Source organism: Erythranthe guttata, chromosome 12, assembly GCF_056151865.1.
Source record: "Erythranthe guttata isolate IM_541 chromosome 12, IM_541, whole genome shotgun sequence".
Lineage (NCBI taxonomy): Eukaryota > Viridiplantae > Streptophyta > Magnoliopsida > Lamiales > Phrymaceae > Erythranthe > Erythranthe guttata.
This window is the reverse complement of record NC_142544.1, coordinates 11,547,982-11,568,823: the sequence shown is the minus strand read 5'-3', so window position 1 is coordinate 11,568,823 and position 20,842 is coordinate 11,547,982. Positions and strand designations below refer to the sequence as shown.

General features: G+C 35.8%; 1 protein-coding gene across 1 annotated transcript; it reads left to right on the top strand.

Moving 5' to 3' along the window:
• The first annotated feature begins 13,079 nt into the window (after nt 1-13,079).
• LOC148766458 (uncharacterized) lies at nt 13,080-18,793 on the top strand. Its single transcript, XM_088827292.1, has 2 exons — nt 13,080-13,316; nt 16,289-18,793. The coding sequence occupies exons 1-2, from the start codon at nt 13,080-13,082 to the stop codon at nt 18,791-18,793; spliced, it is 2,742 nt and encodes a 913-aa protein (XP_088683418.1).
• Nucleotides 18,794-20,842: the final 2,049 nt, after the last annotated feature.

The window sequence follows — 20,842 nt, the reverse complement described above, 5'->3', positions numbered from 1 at the left end:
ATCATAGTCTCTTTTTTAGTGTAACAATGAATTATTGCTTTATTTTGTATCTGATTTCTTCATTCAATTTTTCATCATAGTCTCTTTTTTAGTGTAACAACGAATTATTGCTTTATTTTGTATCTGATTTCTTCATTCAATTTTATATGTAGCCTTTAAAGAATGCTTTTGTTGAGGCTTCTCGGTTGACCGGATTGTCTACTATCAATATTCGATACGAGGAGGGAAATCATTTTCAAGTTGCGGTATCTTCGCGCCAAAAACATGGAAAAATGTATATGTTGTTGACTAAGGGTTGGACAGAGTTTTGTTACGCACATAACATGGTTTGCGGCAACACGTATTCTTTTTTTTTTTTAACCAATGGGATGATGTACTTGAGGTGTGGCACGGCCCAGCCTTTCCAACGATATGATATTTCTTCGCCCTCCTTAAAGTTTTATTATTAATAATATGAGTTGCATCGATTTATAAATAATTTCCATTTCTTTTAGTGTTTTATTTATCATGTTGAAAGAGCATTGTATACCATTCACATAATTGTGCGCATCCACACGAAAACGACTACCCATAAAATAATTAAATAAATATGTAGAAACGATAAAACAATTATAATATATTACAAAAATAGTCACAATATATATCACGTATTTTTAAATAAAAGAATCCATTAAATCAATAGAATCAATATACATATTTAAACAATATATTCCGTTATGTTTATAAGCAATTTTAAATGTTCAAAAAGCATAACCATTATATATAATAGTGTGTAATTAACATGTTTGAAATTTATATTGTTTTTTCTCTAATCCGTTATATATATATATATATATATATATATATATATATATATATATATATATATATATATATATATATATATATATATATATATATATTATATATATATATATTACAAAAATATATATGTATGTATTTTTATACGTATAAAAATACATACATATATATTTTTGTAATATATATATATATAATATATATATATATATATATATATATATATATATATATATATATATATATATATATATATATATATATATATATATATATATATATATATATACTCTCCTATATAGATATAGATATAGATATATAAAATCAATAAAATATGTATACTTATTTTAACAATATAAATATGGTAAATCGAAAATATACTAATCTATATAGATATTAATATACTTATTTTATATTTTAACAATATAAATATACTAATTTATATAGATATTAATATAAATTAGGCATATAAATATGTTCATAATCGAAAATTATGCAGCTTATTTATAGGAAATTGCTTATAGATAATTCATTACATGTAATATGAATAGTTATTAACTATAATTATAGAACTATTAATTAATTATATTCCATTTACTATTATGATTTACGAAATAATAGAATAATAGAATCCGTATACACAATATATATATATATATATATATATATATATATATATATATATATATCCGTAACAATAGAAACATGCTTTTTTGATGAAGATGTAATCTTTTATATTTATGTAAGTGATCTAAATTTAATATAGATTACGCATATAAATAAATGTCTAATCGTAATTTATGCATTTTATTTATAGGAAATTCCGTAATTTTAATTAATTATATGGAATATGAATATTTATTAACTATAATTTACTCTAATTTCGGTACTATTAAATATAATTGTATTTTATTTATTATAATTACGGAACTAAAATTTAGGAATTATAATTTTACTTCCATAATTGTATTTCATTTACTATGATTTAGGAATTATTAAATATTATCACTACACCAAAAATGTTATTTTCTAACAGTTTATAGTCGTTACATATATATATATATATATATATATATATATATATATATATATATATATATATATATATATAAGGTTCACATGCATTAAAAAATAATATAATATAAAGTATTCCATCAAATAGCAAACTCATTACATGAGTTTTGCATCATTTACATAAAATTTGAACTAGAAGTATACAAAAAATTCGATTTCAATTCACCATTACACTATACTCTCTATCATTCATGTACATTAACTATAAGACTTTCTATGACTCATGTAAACCTTAATTAAACAGAGAATATATAAACACGAATACTATTAACCAACTCCCAAGCCAAGTCACGTATCCCGTGAACAAGGTTGAATATCATAGATTTACTATCTACCAAACTCTCAATATCACCATCAACAGATTGCCCCCAGTTCAGGTATTTGAGCAATATGAGCTGCATAACTTAGCTAAAGGAAGTTACGAAAAAAATAAAAAAATAAAAACCCCTTCATGCTCAATAATCAACAAAAAAATAAATTTTATTCCATTAAAATTTAATGTGGTAGTCTACAGAGGATCGAAGATAGAAATATTCTTGATATAGAACAAAAATAGCCAAACTTATATGAAGCACATGTTTTCTTTAGTAAGAAGGGGAAAATATCTGCTCATGTTAAAAATTATGAGAAAAATAATGCAATTACCTAATATTGTAAGATAATGTTGAACGCCTTATCGTGTGGTGAAGAATGGATCCAAATCTACTGGATATGCTCTTTTACACGAATCATTAAAGAACTCGAACTTTAAGAACGCCATACCACATGCCTGCAGGTTCACATACATAAAAACAAACTTGAAGCCCTTTATGAAGAAGACTAGCTAATCATTAGATTGTAATAAAAAAATAAAAGATTTATCACTAGATTCCAACTCTGAATTGCTAGTGAAGCTATTTGTTTAAAATCAATCACATGGAGACCCTTATATCATAGATAATGGCATACCTAGGCTGCATCATAAAGTTCTTGATAATACGAGGATACAACTTCTTCCCTGCAAAAGAAAAGGAGGATAATTTATAATTGGTAGTGTATAATAGAAGTGCAACTTTGAAGTTCCACATTACTTATTTATTAAGAGCACATACAAGACATTCCGTCATTAAATTTCTCTCTATTTCGATGCAAAATATCAGTTCCGTACAACTCCTTTTGAAAAAGACCAGAAACAATCTGATATTGAAAGGAGCTGCAATTCTAACCCAATACAAATCAACAATTCTATTTCACAATGAACCATTTGCATAATTCAAATAAATAATCAATTCCATGACTTTCTTATTGATAGAAAGAGTAATTCATTAATTACGAACGGAAGACTACAAACATAAAATTTACAACAAATTTTTGAGATAAAATTGATTTGCATTATCACACCAAATAGAAAACCCATACATCACTATGTACGCAAGTCACCAAGGAAGTCAATGTCATTCATGTATGCCAATAATCTCAATTCCGCACTCAACAAGCACAATTATAAAAAAATAAACAAAAATTAAAGTTCTAATAGAAAATCATACAATTCCTTACTCAAATTTTGAAGAACAAATCCAATTTTGGGCATTTAAACAAAAACAAAAACCCTAACATGTGAATCAATAGTAGGAGAGGAAAAACGAGGTACAGAGAGTAGTAAGAGGGAGATTACCTAAATTTGATGAAATGGCTTGGTGGTGGGGCACACAAGAAAGGAAGGCCGGCGATGGTCGGGGTTGAGGCGACGGTTAACTCCTTTTCACATTGACGATGGAAGTACACAAGGCGCCGCTGAATGCCGTAGGTGAATGGGTGGAAATGAAACAAATATTAGAGTTAAATACATATATGTTTACAATTTCGATTGTTTATTACTAACATATAAAATCCGTTAGAAATTTTTTCCCAACACTAATGAATATAGTAAAATTAATTTCTCAATTATAGTAAGGGAAAAGTAATATTTCTAACGGATATTGACCGTTGCAAACTTCTAACGGATATTATCCGTTAGAAATCAGAAATTAGTGCCGTTAGGAATTCTTCATTTTGGTGTAGTGCATCATATTATATATACACGGATCATTTCATTGTTATTCTAAATTGCAGGATAATATTGTTCTCTCGATACTTCATCAGCCGACCATCGTTCTCTTTTTGTGAATCGTGAGTATAATATTATTTTAGAATAATCTTTTACCTTTTTTTTTTAATTTTTTTCTTTCACGATACCCGAGCATATGAATTAATGTAACTTTATCATATAGATTATATATTATGCATATGCATAAATATATATAATTCAAGAGTTGTTATCGTATATTCATCTTTTATTGTTTGATTTAATTCACTAACAAATTTTTGATTACGTGTATTAAACACATAATGATGTCAAGGCAAGTAGATCTCATTAGAAACTTGGGAGGTGAAAAAAAGTCATGGAATCTCAAAATCCGTGTTTTGCACATTTGGAAACAGCCAAATTATTTTAAGAAAGATCTTCAAGACATGGAGATGATATTCATTGATGAACAGGTGATTATTTTATTTTAATACGTCAAATATGATTGTTAGGAAATTATATTTTTCACATTTGTTTTTTCATTACGCAGGGTGATACAGTGCAAGCTTCCATTAAGTATACACTGTTATACAGATTTGAGTCTAAGATCAAAGTGAACAGATGTTATGTAATGTCAAACCTAACTGCTTTTTTTAGTGTCAAGACCTACAAGCATGCCTTGAATGACTATAGAGTCACTTTTGAATATACATCTACTGTGAGAGAAGTTGACGTTCCGTCCATTCCAATATATTCATTTAAGTTCACACCTTACGCAGATATACAACAAGCGTCAAACAACAATGAGTATACGATAGGTATTAAATTTTTCTATTGATGTTTTTCTTAATATTTAGCATTTATTTACTGGATGTATTCTTACAATTGTGTAATATTAATTGCAGATGTTATTGGTTCGCTTTTGTCGATAGGTTCATTGAATCACCTATCGGGTGGAACAAAACAAAACATTCCATTTGAACTTGAAGATATTGAGTATTTTCAAAAATCACTAAAATATGTTTTTTTTTAGATTTTAAATCATAAACATTTAACTATGAAGAAATATTTTTGAATGCTACAAATATTGATTACTTTTAATTATATTTAATGGAAACATGCATACACACATCTAACTGTGTAGCTTAAGTTTTGCAGGTTTATGTGCATAGTATTTACATATGGATAATAAACGAAAGAAGCCTTCTTCACCTGAAAAATCTATATTATACGATGTACCTATTGGTAAGCTACATATTCGTGTTGTAAATGTAAATATTTTTCAGGTGTATTTTCGATTTATTTTTTATCTATAGTTTCAGATCTATCAATAGAAACAATTATTAAAAGGGATGCAAGCCCATGGCCACATGATTACCTTCATAACACTAGGTCTCCTGCAAATACGTACCAACGTAAGTTATCAATAATCGTTATTTACTTCATAATTCCATAGATGAAATATTTTTTTTAAATTATGGATATATAGATCATAACAAACTGTATGTGTTTTTATTACATGGTCATATATTTTCTTTAAATTAACTGTTATTTGTTCAAATTCATTGGACTCAGATAAACAAACTCCAATTCAGTCAGTATTTTCAACTAGAGAAGTCATCATGGACAATAATGTTTTGTCTCCAAAATTTGTTGGAAGTAAGTATTATCATTTTGTCATATATATATATATATATATATATATATATATATATATATATATATATATTAAAGTACAACAAATTAATATGAAAACATTACAACAATAAAAACATCGCAGGTTTTCCAAAGTCCTGTCAATTGACTGTCGACGGATCTCAGATGAAAGAGAACCAATTCGCCAGAAACATGTCTGACAATAGTACGTCATATATACATACCTATTTTTGTAGTTATTGATTGGGTATGGTTCATATTTATTATTAAATACGTTATCCTTTACTTTTCATCAATATAAACGTGTAGGTTATATTGATAAAGGAAAATGCAAAGAAATAATGATTGAACAAGTTGGAAGCAAACGAGGTAAAGGAAGCATTACTGGACAAAAGAAATTGCTTGGTGACGCCTTCAAGGGAATTAATTTTGATCGAATGCGTGATAACGGCGTTCTAACCGACATATCCAATGGTTAGCTATTCAACTATATAAGGGTTAATTGCGTCTTTATTAATATATATTATATGGTACGCATGTATGAAATTTTATTGAATGGTCTTAATGAATATTTACATCTTCTTCATATTGTAAGAAGTAAAATATTTTTGAACTACAAGTATAAATATCTAATTATACTTAAGTTTATATAATGCATTTAACACACACACACACACATATATATATATATATATATATATATATATATATATATATATATATATATATATTTCCACATATAATTAATATCTACGGTTTTAATGTGTATACTACAGTATATGGAAGTCCGCACTCATCTTTGGAACATGTTGCAAAAGAAAAGGCTAAAGGTATTATTCCTAAACAAAAAAAATTCCTAGGTGATCCTTCAAATCGAGTGAACATGGATCAAACCCAATCGAGTTATACTACAACTAATCGTTCACTTGGTTAGTATTTAATTTAACTTTAAATACGAATATCACAAACTGCTCGATCTTATAGTATTTTTTTACCGTCATTATTTCGTATTGGTCATAACTAACTAAATTTTGTTCTCCCAATATCCTTCCACAGATGCTGTCAATAGTGTACGAAAAAAATCATTTCCAACATATACAGAAAAATTGACTAAGAAAAAGAAAGGTATTATATCAAGTATTTTTTTTAGCAATAAAAAACAAGTGGCATTAATTAAATGGGGATTAATTGTGGTGTCGATGCTATGTTAGACGTTAATACTGTTATCTTTGTACAATTATTGCTAAATAATTATAAATAAATGAATTTTATAATAAAGAAGTTGTGTTGTTATTAAAACAGATGACGTTGAGTACTGTCGCAATGGTGTATCTACATCGTGTGAAGATCATTTACAAGTTACAAAATCTTATTATGAATCAAATAAAAGGTGCGATCTTATTTTCTAGGACTAATTTTATGTTTTATTAAATGATTAAGTGTGCAATACATGTAGATAATATTCCAGTTTTTTCTTTCATTTCTATAGAAGCTAAATGTTTACTATTATGTTAGTTGTACCGTGCGGAATGGAAAGAAGATGGCTAGGAGTCATAAAACAATTGACTCTGTAACACGTATGTTGGATATGACATCAGTACCCGCTATGTTGGTAGATGAGGATTTACAGACGTTAAGAGAAACACGTATGTTGGATATGACATCAGTACCCGCTATGTTGGTAGATGAGGATTTACAGACGTTAAGAGACAATTCTTCCGACAGCGGAGGTAATTATCTTTGTCATCATCTCATAACGTATCTCATTGCTATGCGTTATTTGTCAGTATATTTTTCTACTGTAATGATAATTTTTTGTTCATAAATGTAGATTCTGAATATGTTTCCAACGATGAGAATAATGACGATGCAGTTGACGATACTGGTAAATATCATTTTAATCTAACAACTTTTAATCTTAACATTACTAATTATATAAATTCATTACATTTTTTTAGATGAATAATATTATTTAGTTAATTTTGGATAGATTATGAAGATCTTGGAGACCAGACGTATGAATGTCCTTTTTTTGGTTCAATGATGTGGTACGGTGAAAGAATTGACAAGCATAGACAAACATCCAGGCCCAAATTTGGCTTATGTTGTATGTCCGGGAAAGTCCAGCTCCCAAAAATAAGAGATGCACCTCCTACACTTAACAATTTAGTGTTTGGCACTGATCGGAGGAGCAAACATTTCCAAGAGAACGTACGATCGTATAATATGATGTTTTCTTTCACGTCGCTTGGTGGAAAAGTGCAGACATCTATTAATAACGGATCTGGTCCATACACATTTCTGTTACACGGACATAATTACCATCTACTGGGCAGTTTATTGCCAGAAGAAGGCACTAGGCCTAAGTTTGCCCAACTTTACATTTTCGACACAGAAAATGAGATTCATAATCGAATTGATGCCGTCAGGTAAATTTTTCGGAATTATATTCATGTTCTAAGGAATATAGAGCTTACAAATTATAATTACATTATTTTTTATTTCACAGGTCCGGAAATCAATCTAACAATCTTGACCCAGCCATCGTTGCATCGTTGAAAGATATGATTGACGGTAACAATGTACTTGCACAGCATTACCGTGCTGTTCGAGATCGTTTTTCCAATGATGGCCATCAAGGAGTAAAAATCAGATTGGTAAAGAGTCGCAGTACTGATGGCAGGACGTACAATCTTCCTAACGCAAGTGAAATAGCAGGCTTGATCGTTGGTGACTTTGACACACAAGAGGGTGTTAGGGATATTGTAGTTGAGACGCGCTCAAATAAGCTTCAATGAATCAGTGAGCTCCATCCTCTTTACTTGCCTCTACAGTATCCTCTTTTATTTCCTTACGGTGAAGATGGTTATCGAGACGATATCAGTTTGAGAGAATCTTCATTTGCTGATAATAGAAAACGAAGGAAGGTAAGCATGCGAGAATTCTTTGCATACCTAATTCATAAAGGGCATGGAGAACATTCGTTACTTTTGCATTCCAAGAAGTTATTTCAGCAGTTCTGTGTTGATGGATTTTCGATGGTTGAGTCACAGAGGTTGAATTTCATAAGGTTCAATCAGGATCAACTTAGGGTTGACATGTACAAGGGTATCAAAGAAAAGATTTTTAAAGGAGACACTGAGGGTAAATCTGTTGGACAACGCATTATAATCCCAGGGTCGTTCACCGCAGGTCCAATGTATATGTTTAACAACTTCGTTGATGCTCTTCAAATATGTAACTAGATTGGATTTCCAACCCTCTTCATCACCATCACATGCAATCCCCAATGACCAGAAATACAAAGGGTGTTAAAAGATACAAATCTCAGGCCTGAGGATCGGCCAGACATTCTGTGTCGTGTGTTCAAAATGAAGCTCGATAGTATGATGACGGAAATCAAGAAGGGCCGTATATTCGGACGTATTAGAGCATGTGAGTATTTAATTATATATCCATTTATAATTAACATTTAATACGTTTATATAAATTAGATAATTTAGTCATGTGCGAGTTTAACTACTTTTTGCTTCATTAACTAAATTAATTAATATTTTTTAATACCGTATGTTTACATTTTTTATGCAGATGTCTGCACAATTGAATTTCAGAAACGAGGTCTACCGCATGCACATATTTTATTGTGGTTGCATAATGACGACAAGCCAAAGAATCCAGAAGAAATTGACAGGATCATATGTGCTGAAATTCCTGAAGAAGAAAACGACAGAAAGATGTACCAGTTGGTGGAGAAGTATATGATACATGGACCGTGCGGTCAGGCAAATTTGAAATCTCCATGTATGAAAGATAGAGTTTGCACGAAACGATTTCCAAAGCCGTTTGTGCAGCGCACTGAATCAGATGCAGATGGGTTTACAGTGTATAGGAGAAGGGAAGATGGCAGAACAGTTACGAAGAAGAAGACTACTCTTGATAATGGGTTTGTGGTCCCCTACAATCGTATATTGTTGAGTAAATACCGAGCTCACATTAATATCGAGCTATGCAACCAAAACAAGTCAATTAAATACCTATTCAAATACGTAAACAAGGGGCATGACCGAGTCACAGCGGCATTTTATGAGACACGCAATACAGATGGCGGTGCTGAGATTCGTGATGAGATAAAGATGTAGTACGACTGCAGATATCTTTCGGCGTGTGAGGCAATGTGGAGGTTGTTTAACTTTGATATTCACTACAGACACCCGTCCGTAATTAGGCTAAGCTTTCATCTCCCCGATCAGCAGCCAATTGTCTTCAATGAAAACCAGTCGTTACAAACTGTGTTGGATAGGCCATCTGCCAAGCAAACTATGTTCCTGGCGTGGTTTGAGGCCAACAAGAACTATCCACATGCAAGGGATTTGAGGTACGGAGATTTTCCACAACAATTTGTGTATAAAGAGGATTCTCGAACTTAGGCGCCAAGGAAAAAAGGATTTTCTATCGGTAGGATTGCGAATGTCCCCCCTGGAAAGGGGGAAGACTATTACCTTAGGTTGCTACTTAACATTCAAAAGGGATGCACGTGCTACGAGGACATCAGAAAAGTTTTTGACATCGTCTAGCCTACGTTCAGGGATGCATGTTATGTGTTGGGTTTGCTAGATGACGACAAGGAATACATAGATGCAATAAAAGAAGTGAATACTTGGGCATCGGGGGAAAATGTAAGAAGGTTATTTGCGGTTATGCTGCTTTCCAATAGCTTAAGTCGGCCCGAACATGTTTGGCAAAGTTGTTGGTTGGATTTGGCTGAGGGTATTGCTTACAAACAACAACGTCTTCATAAAAATCCAGGTATGGCAATTTGTATGGCATTGTATTCAATTAGATTTTACGTATTAATCATTCTTTTAATATTGTCTCTGTACGATTTCAACTAGATGCACATAATTTATCCATTTTTTTATTGTTGAAGATTTACATATATCGGATGAAAGCTTGAAGAACTATACTCTCACCGAAATAGAAAAAATATTGCAAAGCAATGGTAAAAGCCTGCAAAATTACGTGCCTATGCCAGTTCCAATAGAATACTCATCTGAGGACACAGAAAACATATTGGTGTTAGATGAACTGGATTACAACCGGTTTGAAATGGGTAGAGAACTTCAACAGTGTCTTGCTTCCATTACAGATGAGCAAAGAAAGGTTTATAATGTAGTCATGGATGCAGTAACCAATGACAGTGGTGGAATGTTCTTTCTATATGGCCATGGTGGAACGGGAAAGACGTTTCTATGGAAAACTCTTTCGGCTGCAGTTCGTTCGAAGGGAGAGATTGTAATTAAGGTTGCATCGAGTGGTATAGCATCGTTATTGCTCCCCGGTGGAAGAACAGCTCATTCTCGATTCGGACTACCCATAAATGTACATGAGAGTTCCACCTGCAGCATATCGCAACAAAGTCCACAGGCAGAGTTGCTCATAAGGGCAAAGCTTATTATATGGGACGAGACTCCTATGATGCATAGATACTGTTTTGAAGCCCTTGACAAGACAATGAAGTCAATATTACAGGCTGATAAACCCTTTGGTGGTAAGGTGGTTGTTCTTGGAGGTGATTTTAGGCAGATTTTACCAGTTGTGCTCAAAGCATCAAGGCAAGACATAGTACATGCTACGATAAACTCCTCTCCGCTGTGGAATTTCTGTCGTGTCATGAAGTTGACTAAGAACATGAGATTGCAGTCATGCTCTTCTCCATCTAATGTGGATGAGATAAAAGAATTTGGAGACTGGATATTGAATGTTGGTAATGGGGATGTTGGGGAAGACAATGATGGTGAAGCTTCGATAGAAATTCCAGATGACATGTTGATTGGTGATTCAGAAGATCCATTCAGAGACTTACTCGAGTTCGTTTACCCGGATTTGTTGAGTAACATGTACGATCGAGATTATTTTCAAGGGAGGGCAATTCTAGCACCAACTAATGAATGCGTCGAGTCTGTGAACGATCACTTAATGTCTCTCCTTCCAGGAGAGGAGAAGGTGTACCTGAGCTCAGGTAGTATGTGTAGGGACGAGCACACAACGGAGGATAATGCAGAAATTTATTCGACTGAATTCCTCAACACAATAAGATGCTCCGGAGTTCCTTCTCATGCGTTGAGGATCAAGGTTGGTGCACCCGTTATGCTAATAAGAAACATCGATCAAGCTAGAGGATTGTGCAACGGTACCAGACTTCAAATTATTAGAACTGGCATTCACGTTCTGAGTTGCAAAATTCTTTCCGGAAAAAATATCGGTGACATGGTGTTCATTCCTCGGATGACATTAATACCATCTAACTCCGAACTGCCAATTAAATTTCAGAGGAGACAATTTCCGTTGATTGTTTCTTTTGCAATGACGATAAATAAAAGCCAAGGCCAAACTCTTTCGCATGTTGGTTTGTATCTGTAGACGCATAAAATTAATTAATTGGTTAATTAAATTAGCCAATTAAATTGTGTCTAAATTAAATTATAATTTATCTTACAAAATAAGTTATGGAGATAATTATCAATTAATTATTGGCCAATAGGATTATTTCTTCTCTTCCAAGTTATAAGAGATAAATATCAATTTAAAGAGAGCCAATCAAATCGCGCCACATCATCAAGTAGACTTTAAGTAGGACTCTTATTCTACCACTATAAATAGGGACCCTCTCTACACAATTCAAGAGACAACTCAAGAAGAAGAAAAACCGTAGGAGAAAATTCTCTCTACAATATTCAAGTCGTTCTTCATCAAATTCAAGGCGTTCTTCATCAAATCGAGGGCGTTCTTCAACAAATCAAGATCGAAGGAAGATTGAAGGGTCAAATCCATCAAGAACTCCAAGATCTTCAAGTCAAAACCCGTCAAAGTTCAGCAAATCAAGATTGAAGGGTCAAATCCATCAAGAACTCCAAGATCTTCAAGTCAAAACCCGTCAAAGTTCAGCGTTTCGATCCGAGATTCAAGTCGCAAGACCCTCGGAAAACGTTATTCAAATCCAAAATCAAATCCGGAGAAGATCAAGTCAACGACTCGACTCCGAAAATTCAAGTCAACTATATATTGTTCTAGAGAGAAGAATCAGAGGATTAAAATAGAGATTGTAACCCGCAATTTATTTATTTTAATTCAATAAAATCATCTTTGTTCAATTTTTCTTGTTTGTTTATATCGCAGATAAGAATTTGTTGTTACAAATTTTGGCACGCCCGGTGGGACATCTCTACCTCTCATCTCTTCTCTCTCTCGAAGATCCTCGAAGTGTTGCAGTGACTGCTCTACGTTCACAATGAAGATTGTTTCTTCGGATTCATCAAGTGTGGGCTTTGGTACAAGGAGTATGGCTAAGAAGCTGCAAGCATCCTCCGAGACTAACTCGACACCTCAAACCATTCAGAAAGGCTTACCACCTCTTGTCAACACAAGCGCATACGTGGAAGGTTCAAAACGAGAGATTTCACAGCCCACGCCTTGTTCAGCATCAAGCTACTCAGAGGTGGCATCCGTCATGACAACAAACTCTACAACCATGGAGGAGCAAATTGCAAGTTTGACAAAGGCCATTGAGGGACTCGCAAAGCATGTTCAACAACGAGATTCTCAAATTGCCGAGTTGATCAACAAGATGGACAAAGCCGATGCTAGTCAAGCTGTGGAGAATCAGATAGAGGTTCAAGACGAAGTCGAGACATCCACAAAGCAACAACCAGTTGAAAACGAGAAGGCTCCAGCTCAAGAACTTCAAGTTTCTCCAGAAGGGATGATTCATGTAGATCAAGTGATGACGCTGATCAGTGGAACCATCAAAGACAAGTTGGAAGGAAGCTCGAAGTCTCCATCAACCTATGTCAAGCCATACACGCAAAGGATTGATGATCTAAGGATGCCAATGGGCTATATACCTCCAAAGTTTCAACAATTTGACGGCAAAGGCAACCCCAAGCAACATGTGGCACACTTTGTCGAGACTTGCAATGATGTCGGGACGTACGGAGATCACCTCGTTAAGCAATTCGTCCGATCGCTCAAAAACAACGCTTTTGATTGGTACATTGATTTGGGGGCAAACTCCATTGATAGTTGGAAGCACTTGGAGGAAGAATTTCTCAACCGCTTTTACAGCACTCGAAGAACAGTCAGCATGATTGAGCTCACCAATTCCCGCCAATGGAAGAAGGAACTTGTCATCGACTACATCAAACGTTGGAGAAATATGAGTCTCAATTGCAAGGATCGACTGTCTGAGACATCAGCTATTGAACTGTGCATCCAAGGAATGCAATGGGGACTCCGATATATCCTTCAAGTAATTCAACCTAAAAGTTTTGAAGAGTTGGCCACTCGAGCACATGATATGGAGTTGAGCATACTTGCAAATCAAATTGAAGAATCACCATTGCAAAAGCCGTACCAGCTCAAAGAAGTGCATCTTGAAGAAGAACAAGAAAATCATGAAGATGGGGGCAAGTCTTTTGAAGAAGCAACACCCTATGCAATATGACAAGTCAAATCAAATGAAGCACTCCTTGACACGAGTTTAAAAGGTCTACAAGTCCAAATCAAATGAAACACTCCTTGACACGAGTTTAAAAGGTCTACAAGTTCAAATCACGTGAAGCACTCCTTGACACGAGTTTAAAAGGTCTACATGTCCAAATCAAGCACTCCTTGACACGAGTTTAAAAGGTCTACATGTCCAAATCAGACAGTCCATGACACGAGTTTAAAAGGTCTACATGTCCAAATCAAATGAAGTACTCCTTGACACGAGTTTAAAATGTCTACAAGTTCAAATCAAATCAAAGCTCCTTGATACGAGCATAAACTATCTATATATCCAAGTCAAGTCAAGGCTTCTCGATACGAGCATAAACTATCTATATATCCAAATCAAGTCAAGGCTCCTTGATACGAGCATAAACTATCTATATATCCAAATCAAGTCAAGGCTCCTGGATACGAGCATAAACTATCTACATATCCAAATCAAGTCAAGGCTCCTCGATACGAGCATAAACTATCTATATGTCCAAATCAAGTCAAGCCTCCTTGATACGAGCATAAACTATCTACAAATTCAAGTCAAATGCTCCTTCACTACGAGCTGAAACTGCAAATGTTTCTCCTTGTCCACATGAGTATAAACTGTGCACGACATCCCTCAAAAGGATATATTTTGAACTATGTTATGACTTGATCCCTTTATAGGGTACGTAGGCAACTTAGAATCTCTCTAAGTTCAGTCATGATTTCAAAAGATATATGTTTTTTGCTAGATCAAGCTGCAATCAAAGTTGAGCAATAATCGAGACTCATCCACTCCAAGATGCATTGTCCGTGAACAAGTCTCGAGGGGGCATTTGTAGACGCATAAAATTAATTAATTGGTTAATTAAATTAGCCAATTAAATTGTGTCTAAATTAAATTATAATTTATCTTACAAAATAAGTTATGGAGATAATTATCAATTAATTATTGGCCAATAGGATTATTTCTTCTCTTCCAAGTTATAAGAGATAAATATCAATTTAAAGAGAGCCAATCAAATCGCGCCACGTCATCAAGTAGACTTTAAGTAGGACTCTTATTCTACCACTATAAATAGGGACCCTCTCTACACAATTCAAGAGACAACTCAAGAAGAAGAAAAACCGTAGGAGAAAATTTCTCTCTACAATTCAAGAAGCAAGGAAGAAGAATTCGTAGGAGGTAAGATTCTCTCTCTACATTCAAAGTGTTCTTCGTCAAATTCAAGGTGTTCTTAAGCAAATTCAAGGCGTTCTTCATCAATTCCGGCGTTCGATCCGAGATAACGGTGCCAAACCTTCGGATTAACGTTAATCAATTCAAGTCAAGATCATTGGAAGATTGAAGGGCCAAATCCATCAAGAATTTCAAGATCTTCAAGTCAAATTCAGTCAAAGTTCAACGTTCGATCCGAGATTCAAGTCGCAAGACCCTTGGAAAACGTTATTCAAATCCAAAATCAAATCCGGAGAAGATCAAGTCAACGACCCGACTCCGAAATTCAAAGTCAAACAAATATAATTAATATTATTCTAGAGAGAAGAATCAGAGGATTGAAATAGAGATTGTAACCCGCAATTTATTTATTTTAATTCAATAAAATCATCTTTGTTCAATTTTTCTTGTTTGTTTATATCGCAGATAAGAATTTGTTGTTACAAATTTTGGCACGCCCGGTGGGACATCTCTACCTCTCATCTCTTCTCTCTCTCGAAGATCCTAGTAGTTGTTCTACGTTCACGATGAAGGCTGCTACTTCAAATTCATCAAGCATAGGCGTAGTTACAAGGAGTATGGCTAAGAAGCTGCAGACATCCTCCGAGACTAGCTCAACACCCCAAATCATCGAAAAAGGCTCGTCACCTCTCGTCAACATAGGTGGAGGCGTGGAAGGATCTAGAGGAGAAGCTTCATCATCCACGTCCCTTTCAACATCAAACTACTCTGAGGTGGCTCCCGTCATGACGACACATGCTACGACCATGGAGGAGCAGATGGCGATCTTGACCAAGGCCATTGAAGGGTTAACAAAGCACATTCAAGAACAAGACTCCCAAATCGCAATGTTGCGGAACAAGGTTGACGGTAGTCACGAGATGGGAAAACAAGGCGAAAATCACACCGAAGCTGAAACTTCTGCAAGGCGACATCCAATCGAAAGGGAGAAGAGCCCGGCTGAAGAATTCCAGATTTCGTCAGAGGGGTTGATTCCTATAGACCAATTGAAGGAGTTCATCATGGGGACTATCAAATACAAATTCAATGAGGGTTCAACATCGTCGTCAACATATACCAAGCCATACACTCTAAGAGTAGACGACTTGAAGATGCCAATTGGTTACCAACCCCCGAAATTTCAGCAATTTGATGGCAAGGGTAACACAAAACAGCATGTGGCACATTTTGTTGAAACTTGTAACAACGCCGGGACTTTCGGAGACTATCTCGTTAAACAATTCGTCCGATCATTGAAGGGGAATGCTTTCGATTGGTATACGGACCTAGAACCGAACTCAATTGACAGTTGGAGTCAGATGGAACAAGAATTTTTGAATCGCTTCTACAGCACCGGAAGAATAGTGAGCATGATCAAGCTCACGAACTCTCGCCAGTGGAAAGAAGAGGCCGTCATTGACTATATTAACCGTTGGAGGAATTTAAGCCTGAATTGCAAGGACCGATTGTCAGAGGCTTCAGCTATCGAGATGTGCATTCAAGGAATGCAGTGGGGACTCCGATATATCCTACAAGGGATTCAACCTAAGAGTTTTGAAGAGTTGGCCACTAGAGCGCACGACATGGAGTTGAGCATTATGGCTAGTGGAGTTGAGGGACCACCAGTTCAAGAGCCTCGACAGTCCAAAGAAAAACAAGACTTTCGGAAGGGGGGTAGAGTTTTCTCTAAGACCTCAAGCAAAGAATCTTTGGCAGTGAATGCAACCCCTATCAAATTTCAAGGAAAAGCGAACGGAAACAATGAGGAAAAACAAGATTTTTCCCAAGAAAGAAGAAGACTTACTCTAAAAGAAATGCAAGCAAGGGAATATCCATTCCTCGACACCGATGTGGCTGGAATATTTGACGATTTGCTAGGTTTAAAACTTATCGAATTGCCTGAAATGAAGCGCCCCGAAGAAGCTAACAAGACCGATGACCCAAAATACTGCAAGTATCATCGGTTGGTAGGGCACCCAATTCATGATTGCTTCGTATTCAAAGATAAAGTTATGCAGCTAGCTCGCCAAGGGAAGATATCACTTGAAGAGATCAGCGCCACTACAAATTTTGTCGTCACCACTTTTGAGTCCCTTGACATGACGACAACAAACGTACACAGAGGAGATGATGATTGTATCAACATCTCATGCAACGCGATAATTGAAAAGGAGATCGCTGCTAGTGGAACAACTCCGTCTTCAAATGAAGTTTGTACCGTGATTGGTAAATGCATGTCAACAATGACTTTCGCTGATGAAGATTTGCTTCTTGGTTCCAAACCACACAATAGGCCATTGTTTGTTGCCGGCTACGCTCGTGAGCAGAAGGTGAATAGGATTTTAATCGATGGAGGTTCTTCAGTCAATATTTTGCCGTTGCAGACTTTAAAGGAATTGGGAATCTCCACGGAGGAACTCAAAACTAGTCGCTTGATGATCCAAGGATTTAATCAAGAAGGACAAAGGGCCCTTGGTATCATAAGGATAGAGTTGTTAATGGATGATATGTTGTCCACCGCACTGTTCCATGTCATTGATGCAAGAACCTCATACCGTATGCTTCTCGGGCGACCTTGGATACATGAGAATAGTGTGGTTCCTTCTTCTTGGCACCAATGTTTCAAGTATTGTCGAGACGGAGTAGTTAAAATAATACTCGCCGATGATAAACCGTTCACCGAGGCAGAAGCCCACTTTGCCGATGCTAAGTACTATCTTGATGATGAGAAGACAGTAAAGGCCAAAGAAATTCTACCAGTTGAAGAACCAAAGCGAAGAAATAATCAAGACAAGGCTCCTTTAGTGTGTGAGGCTTTGAAAGATTTGATGTTTCCCTTAACACCAATTGACGAGAAGCGATCAACTTCTCAACCACCTAAAGGATTTGTTCATCCCACCGAAGAAACCCAAGAGGAATGCGAAGAATTCTCCGAGTCCCAAATGACAAAATGCTTTGGCCCAAATGCTTATAAACTCTTAGTGAAAGCTGGTTTTAACCCACATGAAGATTCTACGCTTGGAAGGCTTCCTGCCGAAGTTGTTGGCGAAAAGGTGCATGGCCTCAATACTACTCAAATAATGTTGAAAGAAAAAGGACATGCTATTCAAAGTCCTCGAGTTGGTCTTGGATTTGTTCCTCAAAAGCCAATTCGTATTGCTATCAATAGAGCTACCAGTAATTACATAATCGAAGACGAATTCTCATCAACAGACGATTTTCTTGAAAGTGGGACAAAAGTGAGAAGAACATCCGTCTTTGATAGGCTTACACCATCTGTCTTCGATAGACTCGCGCCATCGGTCTTTGATAGACTTGGACCACTTAGAGAGTGGGGGCATGGAAAAGGTGGCAAACGAGGGTTGGATAGACTTACGCCATCCGTCTTTCATAGGCTGGGACCACTTAGAAAGTGGGGGCATAATAGAAGCAACAAGCAAGATTTGGGTGTTTCTAATACGAAAGTCACCAAAACATGAAGGATTCGAAGTTCGATTCCATCTCGCATGAAACGGCGTACTTATTTGACCATATCATGTGGCGAAGAGTTGAAGGCTAAAATGCGAACTATCGTCTTTACAAAAATCCAAGAGGACGAGGAAGATGACAGAGAAAGTGTGGCATCATCGTATCATATCACTTTAAGTGAAATAGACGTGACTGAGGAAGAAGACGCTGAAACTGCTCCACCCGAGCTTGAAGAAGGAGTCAAAGCCACCATCGATGAGTTAAAGGAAATTAATTTAGGAGATGCGGAGAATCCTCGACCAATCTACATTAGCGCTTTACTCACCGTCAACGAAGAGGAGACTTATATTAAATTGTTGCACGAGTTCAAGGATGTGTTTGCATGGTCTTATAAAGAAATGCCCGGATTGGACCCAAAAGTGGCAATACATCATCTCTCCGTGAAGAAAGGAGCTCGCCCTGTGAAGCAAGGCCAACGTAGATTTAGGCCTGAATTAGTCCCTGCAATTGAGGCTGAAGTGAACAAACTTATTGAGGTTGGTTTCATTCGAGAAGTCAAGTACCCAACATGGATTTCAAGTATCGTCCCTGTTAGAAAGAAGAATGGACAAATTCGTGTGTGTGTTGACTTTAGAGATTTGAACGAAGCATGCCCTAAGGACGACTTTCCAATGCCAATAGCCGAACTAATGATCGATGCTACTACAGGCCACGAAGCATTATCATTTATGGATGGGTCGTCCGGATACAATCAAATACGAATGGCGCCGAAAGACGAAGAATTAACAGCCTTTCGCACACCTAAGGGCATCTATTGCTATAAAGTGATGCCGTTTGGCTTGAAAAATGCCGGTGCTACATACCAAAGAGCCATGCAGAAGATATTTGATGACATGCTCCATAAAGATGTTGAATGTTATGTGGATGACTTGGTGGTTAAATCCAAAAGAAGGGAAGATCATCTCCAAAATTTGAGAAAAGTCTTCGAGCGCTTGAGAAGGTACCAATTGAAGATGAATCCGTTGAAATGTGCATTTGGTGTTACTTCGAGGAAGTTTCTTGGATTCGTAGTTCGTCACCAAGGCATAGAAATCGAACAAGCCAAGATTGATGCAATTTTAATGATTCGCGAGCCTAGGAACATTCATGAGCTCAAAAGTTTGCAAGGAAAGTTGGCATATCTAAGAAGGTTCATTTCAAACTTAGCAGGTCGATGTCAACCATTCAGCCGACTTATGAAGAAAGATGTTCCCTTTGAATGGGATGAAGCTTGCACTAGTGCCTTCGAAAGCATAAAATCGTATCTAACGAAGCCTCCTGTGTTGATTGCACCAGTGCCCGGACGGTCGTTAATACTCTATATTGCTGCTCAAGAACGATCTGTCGGAGCTTTACTAGCACAGGAGAATGATGATGGAAAAGAGAGCGCCTTATACTACTTGAGTAGAACAATGACACCAAATGAGTTGAACTATTCGCCAATCGAAAAGACATGCTTAGCGCTCATTTTTGCAATTCAAAAGTTGAAGCATTATTTTCAAGCTCATGTTGTCCGCCTAATCTCAAGGATGAATCCTCTAAAGTACGTCATGTCAAAACCCGTCCTATCCGACAGACTTGCAAGGTGGTACCTGTAATTGCAGCAGTTTGACATAACATATATTCCACAAAAGGCTGTGAAAGGACAAGTTCTAGCCGATTTCTTGGCGGATCACCCTATCCCTGCAGAGTGGGAGTTATCCGATGATCTACCCGATGAAGATGTTCTTGTGATTGAAGCTAGTCCTCCTTGGAAGATGTATTTTGATGGAGCTTCTCACAGAGAAGGAGCGGGCGCCGGAGTAGTATTCGTCACATCCAACGGCGAAGTGTTGCCTCACTCTTTTACCTTAACACAAAATTGCTCCAACAATGTTGCTGAATATCAAGCTCTTATCCTTGGGCTAGAAATGGCAGTTGATATAAAGCAACTAAATTTGGAAGTATATGGAGACTCCAAGTTGGTGATCAATCAGATACTCGGATCATACGAAGTGAAGAAGCTCGATTTACTCCCTTAT

What these genes read in the sequence shown, in the direction of transcription:
- LOC148766458 (XM_088827292.1), top strand. Translation starts at nt 13,080, where the DNA reads ATGACAACAAACTCTACAACCATGGAGGAGCAAATTGCAAGTTTGACA. An exon ending in CTCCAGCTCAAGAACTTCAA is followed by an intron (nt 13,317 to 16,288) that starts GTTTCTCCAGAA and finishes GAAGAATTCCAG; the next exon opens with ATTTCGTCAGAGGGGTTGAT.